This window comes from Corylus avellana, chromosome ca8, assembly GCF_901000735.1.
Source record: "Corylus avellana chromosome ca8, CavTom2PMs-1.0".
NCBI lineage: Eukaryota > Viridiplantae > Streptophyta > Magnoliopsida > Fagales > Betulaceae > Corylus > Corylus avellana.
In genome coordinates, this window is record NC_081548.1 from 3,703,468 (window position 1) to 3,717,594 (window position 14,127).

The 14,127-nt window shown below is 40.0% G+C and overlaps 2 protein-coding genes and 2 non-coding genes across 4 annotated transcripts; 2 read left to right on the forward strand and 2 right to left on the reverse strand.

Moving 5' to 3' along the window:
* The first annotated feature begins 22 nt into the window (after nt 1-22).
* Nucleotides 23-103, forward strand: TRNAL-AAG (transfer RNA leucine (anticodon AAG)). The gene has a single exon. It is a non-coding gene; the product is annotated as a tRNA-Leu (tRNA).
* A 69-nt stretch (nt 104-172) lies between these two features.
* Nucleotides 173-245, reverse strand: TRNAR-CCG (transfer RNA arginine (anticodon CCG)). Its single transcript has one exon. It is a non-coding gene; the product is annotated as a tRNA-Arg (tRNA).
* A 4,809-nt stretch (nt 246-5,054) lies between these two features.
* Nucleotides 5,055-7,808, forward strand: LOC132189838 (putative clathrin assembly protein At2g25430). The gene is made up of 2 exons (XM_059604646.1): nt 5,055-5,472; nt 5,591-7,808. The coding sequence occupies exon 2, from the start codon at nt 5,606-5,608 to the stop codon at nt 7,547-7,549; it is 1,944 nt and encodes a 647-aa protein (XP_059460629.1). The 5' UTR covers nt 5,055-5,472; nt 5,591-5,605; the 3' UTR covers nt 7,550-7,808.
* Nucleotides 7,809-12,075: 4,267 nt separating this feature from the next.
* Nucleotides 12,076-13,799, reverse strand: LOC132190314 (glycosyltransferase BC10). The gene has a single exon (XM_059605266.1). The coding sequence runs from the start codon at nt 13,358-13,360 to the stop codon at nt 12,188-12,190; it is 1,173 nt and encodes a 390-aa protein (XP_059461249.1). The 5' UTR covers nt 13,361-13,799; the 3' UTR covers nt 12,076-12,187.
* Between the last annotated feature and the right edge of the window lie 328 nt (nt 13,800-14,127).

A 14,127-nucleotide genomic window follows, 5' to 3' on the forward strand; every position in this document is an offset into this window, starting at 1 on the left:
GTGTGGAAATTGTAACAACAAGGTTGAGATGGCCGAGTTGGTCTAAGGCGCCAGATTAAGGTTCTGGTCCGAAAGGGCGTGGGTTCAAATCCCACTCTCAACATATCGTTTTTTTATTTTACTTTTTACTCACCAAAAGCTGCCAACTGTAAAGAGGTTGAATATTGAAAAACGATCACGGTGGGACTCGAACCCACAATCTCCCGCTCCGGAGGCGAGCGCCTTATCCATTAGGCCACGCGATCAGTTGTTGCACTTTTTGTGAAGTTATATATAATATACATTTTATATAGTCTTTATTCTGTTAATAATACACTACATCGGGATTTTAATTGGGTATCAAATACTGCTGCAATACCGACACGTCAATATTATGAAATAATTATAAGATAAAAAAAATTTGATTTTTAACATTACTCAATCTAAATAGCCAATAGTTATTATTTGAGTAATATTAAATATTACATTTTTTTTTTTTATCCCATAATACTGACATGATAGTCTAAACTAACTCTTGGATAAGTCATTGTCAAAAATAAAAAATTTAAAAATTAATTAAAACTCTCACATCAGCATTATAGGATAAAAATGTTGTATACAACATTATTTTTATATTAACTATGGAAATTTGAAATCTAGTAGAGTCCAATCTCATCTTATTGTTATTTATTCAACATCAAAACCTAGTTTCTTAGTAAGAACCGTTAATTATTTAATTATTGTCTCTTTTCTCAACATTGAATACAAAGAAAGATCCACATTCAACAAGGAGCTACTCAAAGAAGAATAAAAGGTAGTTAGTCTTCTAAAAAAAGAACACATTTCAAGATACAAAGACCCTTTTGGACGAAAAAGAAAATAATATTATTTGATTGGCGACCCAATTGGCAATTATCACACCAAGAGAGAAAGAGACACAAACAATAAATTTTAAAATTAAGTAACATCTTTGAAAATGAGAATTTACTTTAAAATTTATTAATGCCCACGAAAAGAAAAGAAAAGAAAAAAAAACATTGTGTGATTTATTTATTAATAACAAATTAAATAGGACTTAAAGAAGCAGCTCTTTGAGGCTTGAAGTGTCCACAGGCCGTGTCAAGAAGTGAGAAGGCAATTAGGGATTTCTCAAAAATAGCATAAAAATATTTGGACATTCGTTAACTATCGTATAACAATTTACATTTTAATAGCTGATGTGTTACATCAATTTATAATATGCTTTTACTATCAAGGGTGGTGGTTCAATGGCTCAAGAAAATTTTCAAGTGATCAGGATATATATTAGGACTTGTATTCGAATCTCCACAATGAAAAATCATCACATATGCTGGATTAGTATTAGCTACCTTCGATTCCCATTGATGCACAGGTGAGGCTGGGTCAAGTTATGGTTCAATCGGATTTGAGAGAACACATGTGGCCCCTCATGTGCGGTCCTAGCGGACCACCTGTCTAAAAATATATTATCTTAGGTATAAATTTAAGAATTGACCTTTTGATGAACCCAAAGTTCCTAAGCCCAAAGCTCATGTTTGTTTTCTTCTCATACTAGGTCTTCCTTGTTGATCAAATTGAGAATGCTTCCGAACACGAGGTTGGAGTAACAGCTCATCGAACTATACAAAGTGCACCATAAAGAATAGGAACAACCCCCTATGTAACCCTTTTCTTATTTACCTTAAAATATATATATAACCAGTGGTCCAGTAATAAAGCATGACATGACTAGTTCACAAACCATAGAAATGGTTTTATTAAGAATTGGTGATCTTTCACACCATGAAAGATGACTTGTGAGTTGTTCTCAGATAATGCCTTCTGCTTGAAGACATGTATCCTTGTAAAAGTTCATTACAAAACTTGTTCTTTCTCATTATGAACAGAAGCAGGCTTGAGGGACACAACTGAGAAGGACAGCATATTTTGGAAACCAACTCTCTGCTCTCACTAACTTTACTTTGGTTCTTTGGAGTACTCTTAGGTGCTTCTTAAACCATTACTCGTTGTCTACAAAAGCGGGTTTTCTCCGCATACTAATCCACTGGCCCGAACTCACCAAACCCGTGACACAAGAGATTCTCTTCCACACCACTTCTATGTCACCTGAGCTTAGGGTGAAATGTGGGCGGATAATAACCATTTGCATATATAATTAAATTCATTAAAACGACGTTTTGGATTTGATAAGTTTATGTTATGTTAGGTTTTTTCAAGTATCGTCTCAAAGTCATACCTCACGCCTCATTGCCATGACTCTTTCTTTTTTTTTTGGCAGATTTGCAATTTATATTTTTTATATTTTCTGAATTTGTAATGTTGTTAGATTTCACTACTAGAAAACTCTTATAAATGTTCTGATTTAATTGTCTTACATGTTCTTCCTTTATTATTATTATTTTTTCAAATATTATTTCTCGTCACTAACCATAGATTGATGATACAAGAAGCTAATTAACGTATGAGATGGAAATTTCATGAAAAAATGATTAGCAAGTGTGATCCGAATAATAATGTTCAATTATAGATAATTTACTAATTGTAATAATTACAACTTCAAGGTCCAAAATTCTCATTACCTCATATGCGGATAGCAGATAATAACAACATTTATAAATTATTAACTACAATAAGTGCTTGAATACAACTATTAATTGCATAACACATATGCGAATGCAAATACCAAAAATTATTATTCACATTTTGCAGATGCAAATATTACTAATACTCGCATTTTCACCCCTAATAAGCGGCTCTAATAACAATCTCTTGAGCCTCGGAGCTAAAGCAGAGGGCACAGTAGGAAGTAGAGGAATGTGGAATAAGCCACTCTCAAACCCATCATCATGGACTAACTAGCGTAAAGCAATTGAGTAAGAACTTTTTGGTCTCTGCCAATCTGTTATATTTTTATTTTGAGCTGTTTTCTTAGATGAATTGACTTAATTCTTAGAGTCATCACCACCGCCAACCCACACCGACTTCCTCCATTGTTTCTTTTTCATCTCTTTTGCAAGTGCTTCTTATCAATATTCCAGCATGGTGAAAATTGCCCCTAACATATGGTTTTTGCCACATCATCAACTTATATATATATATATAACAATTAAGCTCTAAAACTGAAACTACCTTTTGTCTCCATGAACTATAACGTCTTAATACTTTTGTCCCCATAAACTACCAACTGTGACACTCGACTCCATGAACTACCATTTTGAGCTCAAAACACCCATTATGTCAGTTAAATGCGTTAACTCAGCCGGTCTACCCGTCATTTTGCCCCATAAACTACAATTTATTGTTACTTTGCCCTCATGAACTACAACGCATTATCACTTTGTCCTCATGAACTACAACGCATTGTCACTTTGAGCGTATGAGTTAACACATTTGACTAATGCAGGGCCAGCCCGATATATTTTGAGGCCTTAAGCGAAAAGTTTAAGTGGTGCCTTTTTTTTTTTTGATTTATTATTTCAATATTAATTAAATAATATTGATTTTAATATTGATTATATTTTTATTTAAAAATCATTCTTCTCGCTTTTTGGGTTTTATTTAAGAATATCTTGATTGTTATTTGATTTCCTTATTTATTGATATCAATATTTTAAGCCTTATTTATTTCAGAATGATAGAGAATCAAATGATATTAATGCATTTTTGAAATTATGGGCCTTAATTTAAGCATATATATATTGACTGTATTTAATTATTTTATTTATTTTTATTTGTTTTATGGAAACGGCAATTAGGTGTTGAATTTTTTATTTATAGAAATTGTTTTATTAGGATTCATTAATTGAGGGTCTTATTAAATTGAGGCATTTTTTAAATTACTTCTCAACCATGATTAGATGCCATAATTAAAGAATATGGAGGGCAATAAGAGTTTTAATTTATTTTATGGAATTTTTTTTTTAATTAATATTTTTTAATTTGGGGCCTTATTAAATTGGGAGCCCTAGGTGACCGCCTAACTCGTCTAGTAGTTGGGCCGACCTTGGACTGATGAAAATGACCTTTGACTAAAGAAATTAGGATTTTGAGCACAAAATGATAGTTAATAGGATCGGATGTCACAGTTGATAGTTCACGGGGCAAAGTATAATTTCCCCAAACTCAGTATTGTCTAAATTTAGAGATGCAATACGAGCCAAATCTCCACTCCAACAGATTATGCAACCGTTTAGCTAAACCATCAAACTCCCTCAACCTTAAAAATAGATTCATACTTCCTCAAACTCCCTTTGCTGTCTCACCGTCTTCCTCGGACGAAAGTCTCTCTCTCTCTCTCCTTTGTTTTCCCTTCTCTTTATATTTGTGCTTTGCTTTTTTTTCCTTTGCAATGTCTTCGAGTCTGAGAGTACTCCTCCAGCTCACAAGGCGGGTCGGTAGCCAGTGTTGAAGGACGAATTGTCGTCGGCGAAGACTCCGGTGATCTCGACGATTACCTTTAATGCTGCTTGCTCCAAGGCAGTTTTGAAAAGCTTCAATATTGGGGTTTTCAGGGCTTCAGAACAAGGCTGATATGGTTTTTTTTAAGGTTAGCCATGTCGTGTAATGTAATTGTGGTCTAATTTATAAAATAATTATATTCAAATTGGTAATTTTCTTTTTTAGCATTTTCTTAATTTAAAAATGTATTAACAATAACAGCCCACACTTTAGGTTAGGATCTATTTATAAATATAAAAAAAAAATCCTCATAGTTTTCCAAATAAAGTGTCAGACCATTTATTCATTGCCAACTCCCACCGACAAATGCCACACTGAAAGCGGAAACCCCATTGACCCAATTAACCTTAGTCTCACCGTATGTCCAGAACTCCGATCAACGTCCACGTGTTCATCCGATCACTCAGTCCAAAACCTAGAAATAAAAATGAAGTACAAAAGTAACAAAACCCCCAATGCTCGTGAGATGTCCTTATCAACGTCTACCGTACGCGTAGGATGTTAATAAAATAAGCAATACATGCACTGTAGGAGATCCTATCCCATCAATGTCTCTCTCTCTCTCTCTCTCTCTTCCCTAATACCGCACACCAACACACAAAATATGTGCTTTCTTCTCTCGGACAGCGCATCCCTCCCGACGCTTCCGCTAAAAAAGTCCCGTTTCAGTCTTCATCAGATTCAGACCAATCCAACGGCGTAAACCTACTCCACGTCACCGGACTCCAATCCCCTATTTAAATCCATTTTTTTGGGCCTCTCTCCCATTTGGCTCCTCTTTTTCCTCTTCCAAGAGACAACCACACACAGAGAGAGAATCTAGGGAGTTGAGCCAGAAAGCGAACGAAGAACATATCGGAGACTTTGCATAATACGACGCCGTTCTGTCTCGATCTTATTCCTCAGCTGTCGCTTCAAGTCCATTTCCTGACCCAAAGTTGCCGGATCCGCCGTCGTTTTGACAGATCGGAGAGAAACCTCGCGCTCCCGCGGATCTGAAATTCAAAATCAACGGTAAGTAAATTTCCAGAGCCTTCTTTTTCTGGATAATCTTCGCTGAGCACTCCATTAATGAGAAAGTCTTCAATTAATTTATCACGAGCTTAATCGAGGAAAACTACTACTACTACAGCAACGTACGGTGGAGATGGCGCCGAGCACGATCAGAAAGGCGATCGGAGCTGTTAAAGACCAGACGAGCATTGGCATAGCGAAGGTGGCGAGCAACATCGCGCCGGAGCTGGAGGTGGCCATCGTGAAGGCGACGAGCCACGACGACGATCCGGCGGACGAGAAGCACGTGCGGACGATCCTCAACCTCACGTCCTACTCCCGCAATTACATCCACACGTGCGTGTCGGCCGTGTCCAAGCGCCTGGGCAAGACGCGCGACTGGATCGTGGCCCTCAAGTGCCTCACGCTCATCCACCGCGTCCTCAACGAGGGCGACCCGATACTCCAGGAGGAGATCCTCTACGCCACGCGCCGCGGCACCAGGCTCCTCAACATGTCCGATTTCAGAGACGAAGCGCACTCCAGCTCCTGGGACCACTCGGCCTTTGTCAGAACCTACGCGATGTACTTGGATCAACGGCTAGAATTGATTCTCTTTGATAGGAAGAGCGCTGGTGGTGGAGATGAGAGATTCGGAGGCGGCAGAGACAATTTCCGGTCACCGCCTCAAAATTCGAGGCCGTATGAGTTCGAAAGTACCAGCGGTCAGGGGCAGTACGGTAACTACGGGGCGATGACCACGACGAGACGGTCCCGTTCGTTCGGGGACGTGAGCGAGGCGGCGGATACGAAGAGGGGCCCGGCCACGGTGACCCCACTGAGGGACATGAAGCCGGAGAGGATATTCGGGAAGATGGGCCATTTGCAGAGGCTTCTCGACCGGTTTTTGTCGTGCCGGCCCACCGGTCTGGCCAAGAACAGCCGGATGATCTTGATTGCTCTCTACCCGGTGGTGAAGGAGAGCTACCAGTTGTACGCTGATATCTGCGAGGTTCTGGCGGTGTTGCTCGATAAGTTCTTCGACATGGAGTACCCGGATTGCGTGAAGACCTTTGACGCCTATGCGAGTGCGGCTAAGCAGATTGATGAGCTCATTGCGTTCTACAACTGGTGTAAGGACACGGGTGTGGCGAGGTCGTCGGAGTACCCGGACGTGCAGAGGATTACGGGGAAGCTGTTGGAGACTTTGGAAGAGTTCGTGAGGGACAGAGCAAAGACACCCAAGAGTCCTGAGAGAAAAGAGGTGGAAGCCATTCAGGCCACGGAGGAGGAAATCGAACCGAGTATGAATGAGATAAAGGCATTACCTCCGCCCGAGAATTATACTCCTCCTCCTCCTCCTCCCGAGCCCGTGCCAGAGGCTAAGCCTCAGCCTCAATTCACTGAGGACTTGGTGAATTTGAGGGAGGATGCGGTTAGTGCGGATGATCAGGGGAACAGGCTGGCCTTGGCTTTGTTTGCTGGTCCACCGGCTAGCAATGGAAATGGGTCGTGGGAAGCATTCCCATCAAATGGACAGCCGGAGGTGACCTCGGCTTGGCAGACTCCGGCTGCTGAACCCGGCAAGGCCGACTGGGAATTGGCATTGGTTGAGACGGTGAGCAATTTGTCGAAGCAGAAAACGGCCATGGGTGGTGGGCTTGATCCCTTGCTGTTGAATGGCATGTATGATCAGGGAATTGTGAGGCAGCATGTGAGCACTGCCCATTTGAGTGGAGGGAGTGCCAGCAGCGTGGCATTGCCGGGGCCGGGGAAGAATGCTACGCCTGTTCTGGCTCTCCCGGCACCGGATGGAACGGTCCAGACATTTAATCAGGACCCATTTGCCGCATCATTAACCATCCCGCCCCCATCGTATGTGCAAATGTCTGATATGGAGAAGAAACAGCATTTGCTTTTGCAGGAGCAGCAGGTATGGCAGCATTACGCGAGGGAAGGGATGCAAGGTCAAGCTAGTTTGGCCAAGATCAGCGGAGCTGGATACCCTCCTGCAGGCCCCATGCCCATGACTCCATATGGAATGCCGCCCGTCAATGGAATGGGAGCTCCGGCCGGGTATTACTACGCTCCTTATTGATTTCACATTTTTCCCTAAATAGCTATAAACGACATCTCATTGTTAATTTCCATGTTCATTTTCTAGTGTTTTGCCTTTTTTTGGGGGTCAATTTGTATGATCTTGTTCCTGCTATCTATTGTGTATGAGAATGGTGGGAAGAGGCGCGGGGGATGAGTTGATATGATATGATAGTAGGGGAATTTGATGCAGCGGATGTGTAAACTAGTCATGATGTCTCTTTGCTTTCTGTAATATCAGATTTTTCTTGGAATCTTTACATCATGTGTTCTTTGTTTTAATTAACAACATGACATTAATTCCATTGAATATGATGAAACTTTTATGTTTTTTTCTTTTTTGAGTTAAACAACAACGTTAGTTATTCACTTAATTAAGTAGAAGGGCAAGTCTCCTGTAATATGCCAAAGTTGGTTACGTTCATGGCCCCTGTTCTTGGGGAAGGGATTCTTCTCATCAGATTGGGTAAACTTGGGGACAACAATTCAACTTTACCACCTTAGTCAACCGGTTTAGGGAAGTTATAGATCCTTAGTTAAATTTGGGTAAAGATAGTCAATGGGCAGTTTTGGGAACAAACCAAATAGATAACTATACCTGTCATTCACTTTTGGTGCACTTGGTGTCTCTCGATGGATTTTTAACCAAATTTGGACAGATTCTAATTAAATACACTGTTTATTGAAATGATAATTTGAGATCAGATTCACATATAATATTATATAGGTTAATTACCCGACTCATTTAATTAAACGGGTCAGACACTTCAACTTTACACACTAATTTTGTGTTGGGTTCGCGGGTCACATAAGAAATTGTTAACCTTAAATGTCTCGTATTGGTTTTGCGGGTCGTGTCAATAATTACTAGTCTTAATTGGGTGTGCAGTTAATAAAAAATCTGGCCAACAAATTTTCTATTTAGGAACACCATTGAAGACTTAAGTTCCTGCTAAAAGGACATGGGAGCAATAATTATATAACAATTAATCATGGATTAGCAAAATCAAGGGCCAAAATGCTTTTAAAAAAGGTCTAATTAACGCAGATTGAAATATCTAAGGAAAAGAAGAAAATTAATTGAGTATTAACATCTTATTACTGAGCATCTACAAAGTTTTGATGAATAGAAAGCAAATACTTTTTCCTCCACTTGAGAAATTCGCCCACTGGGGTTGTAGGGAATGAAGAATCCATAGCCCTATGTTTAGATGGGACATTGGATTTCATGTGTTTGTAGCTCCTCCACTGCATGTTTATTCCCCCACCAATGTTTATTATTATTACTCATAATCAATGAGCACCCAGAGATTCTGGCTCTGGTGCACCCAAAAGTACAGTCAGGTCCAATGTTGGAACTGGGTGGGAGAGGTGTGGAGAGGTATTGCACCATGTGAAACATATTTTATTTGGGTCGGAAATGAACGGTCCAGATCATGACAGCAAAACTGAAAAGGAAAAAGAGCTGGCTTAGGTAGGTTATAGGGTGGTTGGACAACTCCCTCCACGAGTCTGTGACCTAAAAGAGGTGGCCGAACCTCCACCCAGTAGTTGGGCACCTCCTTTATCTTTATGAAAAATGAAAAGTGGCATGACGTGGAACATTAATGGAAACGTGAATCTGGAAGAAAAGAAGTGTCTTGTCTTGATGTTCGGGTGGGTGTGATTGGAAGGAGGGAATCCACACGATAAGTATCCAAGGCTCTGCGGCAGCAGTCCACACGATTTCTCACAAAACTCCATTAGGCTTTTATGAGCTCTTGACCCACCATTCGATCACTATATATAAAATATATTATATATATATCTTTTTCTAATTTTCTCTTTTTAACTTTAGAATGGCATCTGATATGACTTCGTGGGTGGACCTTCGAGATTGTCCATGTCATATTCTTGTAGGCCCCTCCAGATGATGATGCAAAAGCATCCTGCCATGCAGTCTGAATCCAATACTAGATATAATGGCATGTAATTTTTAATGTATTTTGTAAATTTAATATAAAATTAAAGAGTTATAGATAAAAAAATTGATTCGTTTTAAATGAATTAATATCAAAAAATTATTTAAATAAATATGTCTCGTCAATCAGTAGAATGAATATAATAAACGGGTAAAGAAAGTAATATAATAACCTCTCTGTTTTGGTGTTAGGAGTTGTTATTAATAACATATTTATTAATATTAATGGTGGCTTTTAAGTCTAACTAATGGATTCCATCGTCATGAAGGTGGGTATGGTAATTTAGTAATGTAAAACTAGGTTAAAAATATTTAAATTGATGTGACCTTGCGGTCCAGCTGTGTATTGTTTTATGATAGTGGCATACAGCATAATTGTGAAGGCAGCTTTGAATAAACAAAGGGAAGTGAGAAGTCCAAGTCCAACGGAAAGCTCAAAATATCACAAGTTCCACCTAAAAATAGGTGTGAATGTAGATCAACATTGAAAGGTCAACTGAAGGTGTGTGGGGTCCTTGGGGAGGGCTGAGGGCAGGTCACCTGTTCCACCTCTTTATGTGCTGTTGCTCTATCATTTGATTTTTCTTTAATAATTCTCATTCTGGCATAGGGTGGAGCATATGGACCCAACACCAATTATGGGTCCTTTTGTTAAGTTATATATATGATAGGGTATTTGGGCATGATAGGTTCATTATTTTTGGGTCTAAGAAAGTTCATTTTCCTTGAGATGGGGTGTTCTCCGATGGGTCGACTCTCCTAGAGAGAGTTGAACGTCTTTTTGGAGTCGTCAACCGAATGTCCTCAGATTGAGGATCGGCTGCCTCATGGACATGTGGCAAGGAGATTAAGTTTCAGGAAGAACGATAGGATTACGCTGACAACTACATTAAGGGAAGCGTTTGCAGGCCACCACTCATGTCATGACGATTTGTATTGAGGGTGTCAGCAATTCATGCAACGCAATCCATATTGGCAGTATGTTTCCCATCACGATGTCTCTACGTGGCCGGGATTACTACCCCAATTTGAAAAGTACCATGTGGTCTAGAGTGTTGCATCCCCTTTCCTATAAACAAGAGTTTATTGTAGCAAGTAAATGATTTGAACCCTTACCATCCTTGCAGCTTTCTATTCTTCTCAAAACTCATTGACTTAAGCATTTGAGTGTTCTCCGTCGATAGTTCCAACGAGTCACCATTGTTTGTTTCTTATTTTAATAGGTCTTTTCAACTAAATTACTGACATGCGATCAACTGTACAAACAATATGCATAGAGATGTCACAATCCCATATGACAATCAACTTTGGGTCATTAATTTTTTTATTTTTTTTTTTGGGGTGTGTAGATGCTTTGACTTCGTGTATACAAAGAACACATCTCATAATATTTTTTTTTTTTTTTTTTTTATTCTCAAAGTAAAAATATTAACAAACAATCTAAAATACAATACACTCAAAATTGTTTATGTCGCATTAAAACATCTTTAAAAATTAAAAAAAAAAAAAAAAAAAAAAAAAACTAACAAACAAATAAAAAGGCCTCTCCTCAAGTGTAGTGAGAATCAACCTATGAGCAAGGCCAAGTGACAACCGACCAGTCCAGTGAAACCTATGATCCACATCAGTTGGACGTTTATATAACTGGGCTTGAACCAGAAACTGCCATAGAAATAGAATGGACAATTAACTCATCAGTTTCTAATGTTTCCTTCATTTTCATTTCTCAACTAAAGAAAACAAACACATATTTATTATTTACTATCTATCTTCTAACAAATGTGATTGGGCTAAGTGTCCTATCAATCGTCGCTCTATCAATGATTACTGTATTATTCTTGACTCAATCCCTTGTCCAATTTTCTTTTCTTTGCTGCCTCTTTTTTCTACTTTGGCCTTTTGTTCAATTTTTCTTGTTGCTCTGTTTCTTGGCACATAACAATTATAACAGGAGTTGCTCGCAACCCAAAAATAAATAAATAAATAAAGCCAAATATTACAGGATTCTGTGATCCTTTTTCTTTTCCATAATCAGTTTTTTTAAAAAAAGAAATTAAAAATTAAAAATTGATGTCATTATGTGCTTCGAATATGCCATACACTGATTCCAGATCTGGGACCTATCCTTGGGTTGTCAAAATCAATGCTACAAATCTGGCATCACTGTATTGCAAGTGCTTTAACTGCACCTGAGAGCTTCACAAAGACTATATGCAATATTTTTTTTCTTATTTGCATGTCAAGTTTAACTTGTATCGATACATATTCATAAGATTATATAAATCAGTCTTAATTTGACCTATTTAATTAAATATATTAAAACTTTTAATTCTAGCCATTTAATTTTGTATTAGTTTCGTGTCAAATTTGAAGGTCATCTAAAAAATTACTTATTGTAATAACGCATGTGAGTTCGAATTATGTTGAAACATAAATATAAAATAATATAGATTAATCTTAACCCGACAAATTTGGTTAAACGAGTTAAATTTCTTAACTCTAACTGTTTTAATTTCATATTAAATTTCACGTGTCGTGTAAAAAATTATTTACGCATTGTTCCCCGAACTAGCACTTGTCAGTAGACAAACCACCATTGGGCCTTTTTTTTCTTTTTTGTTTTTTCAAATCTCTTTACACAATTATCTGTAAGATTCACAAATTTACAGCAACGCCATTCTAATCTTTGAATATGACGTCATTGGCTATTCTCATCAACGGTTGGATCGATTCGAAGGAGAACTTTCTCGCAAACAAAAACGGGTCGTGTCGTTTGGTCACAGATGAATCAGAGCCGTTTGATCCATCATCGCCGTACCTAGGCCGGTCCTTCCTCAAAGACAAGATCAACTCGGGTTCCACCTCAGAGGCCCCGTACGTGCGAGGGTGACCATCGAACCGGCCTCTCCAGTCCACGTGCGTGAGCGTCGCTGGCACGCACCTCCGCGGGTCCCGCATGCTGAGCAGTGTGGGAAAGTAGTTCTCCTCGGGGTAACACGTGTCACACCGCACGCACGGCAGCCTGAACTTGGACCAAACCCTGCGGTCACACGCGACAAGCCTGGCGTGCTTACGTGTCAGCACCCAAAACTGCGACCCTATTCGAAAGTCCTCCAGCCTCACCTCCGGCAGCATCGCGTCCTCCCCACGCGCCGCCCATCTACCGTAAGCCCCACCCTCGTTGTTCAGGATCTCAATGAAGCTCTTCTTGGAGCTTATCAGAGTCCTGTAAGTGAAGTTGAACGAGTGGAGGGGTATGCAGGAGGGAGAGAGCAGGGCGAACATGGCATTGGAGGGGTCGTGAAGAAGAGCGTGGGCCAGCAAGCGACGCGCCGCCGAGGTGAGAGTTGGGGTGAATCGGCTGGCGGGTTTGGAGGGTATGACTCGGCCAGCAAACACGCCCGAGAATGGCGGGTTGTAGCGGTGAGTGGGATCGGCGTGGATGTAGATGTTGAAGAGGTTTTTGCTGGTTTGGTTGAAGTAGAGCTCCCAGAGCGGCGCAAATGGGAGAGAAACGGTGGTTAGGAACATGAAAGCTAGCTTTTTCGGTGAAGTGGGTGGCCCGGGCTTCGAGTTCACAAGCGACGCAACATGCAAGAGTGGCTCGTCATCGTTTGGCGGCGGCGGTAGTGGTAGTGCAGCGGTAGTACTGGGTTGTTCGCGCCCCATTTCCTGGTTGATTTTGGTGCTGTGAGTAATGGGTAAGATAATGGTAGGTGGGTTTTCATTGCTATCAATGGTGATGGAGGTTGTGGCGGTGGGGGCGGCGGGGCTTTTGACGGTGAAGACAACGGCGACGGGTAAGCAGAGCAGCAGAGCGCAAAAGAGGGAGAGCGGAGTGGGAGACAGCATATTTCTCTCTGTTCAGAGAAAAAAAGGTACTGATTTTGACGCCGCGAATCCAGTGTGAGAGAGAGAGAGAGAGAGAGAGAGATTTGTAACTACTACAAAAGCAGTATGCTAAATCGACGGCGGAGATAGGCCGGACATTATTTTGAAACCCCCGCTAATTAAGAAGGAGTTTAATTTTCTCAATCATACACTATTGGGCTCGATGCGCTCTATTTACGATTGGGCAAAATGGACGGTTCGGATTAGAGGTGGACGAAAGTCACGAATATGTTTGACTCCTCTGAGTGGTCGGTTTCTGCAACGTTTTTTTCCGTTTCGGGTCACAAAAACGTGAAATGGGTTATTGGATAGCATGAACAGGTGGTGGGCATGCATGCAGATGAGGTGGGGGCCTCACATGTAATACGCATGGGTTGTAGCAGATTTGAGGTTCATTGTCTCGTCGCTCTCGTGTGTTGCACAAGCTAGTATGACAAACTTGCTTTGCTATTATTATATGATACAACAAATTCGACAACATTGTACTACTTCTTCTGTAGTTTCATCAAATCATTTCAATATTGCAGTGTTTATCCTGTGACTTCTTTTCCTTTACATTGTTTCAGGGGTCAGTTTTAATGTCAGTTATTCAAATGTATATGTCATGACACTTGTTGGGTTTTGTTTGATTACGGTTGTCAGTTTTTTTTTTTTTTTAAAAAAAAAAATTGAAAATTACAGTTTTTATCATGTGATTTTTTTTTTTTAATGAGTTTTTGTTGCTGATG

Coding starts and splice junctions, on each gene's coding strand:
- LOC132189838 (XM_059604646.1), top strand. CDS start 5,606: ATGGCGCCGAGCACGATCAGAAAGGCGATCGGAGCTGTTAAAGACCAG.
- LOC132190314 (XM_059605266.1), bottom strand. CDS start 13,360: ATGCTGTCTCCCACTCCGCTCTCCCTCTTTTGCGCTCTGCTGCTCTGC.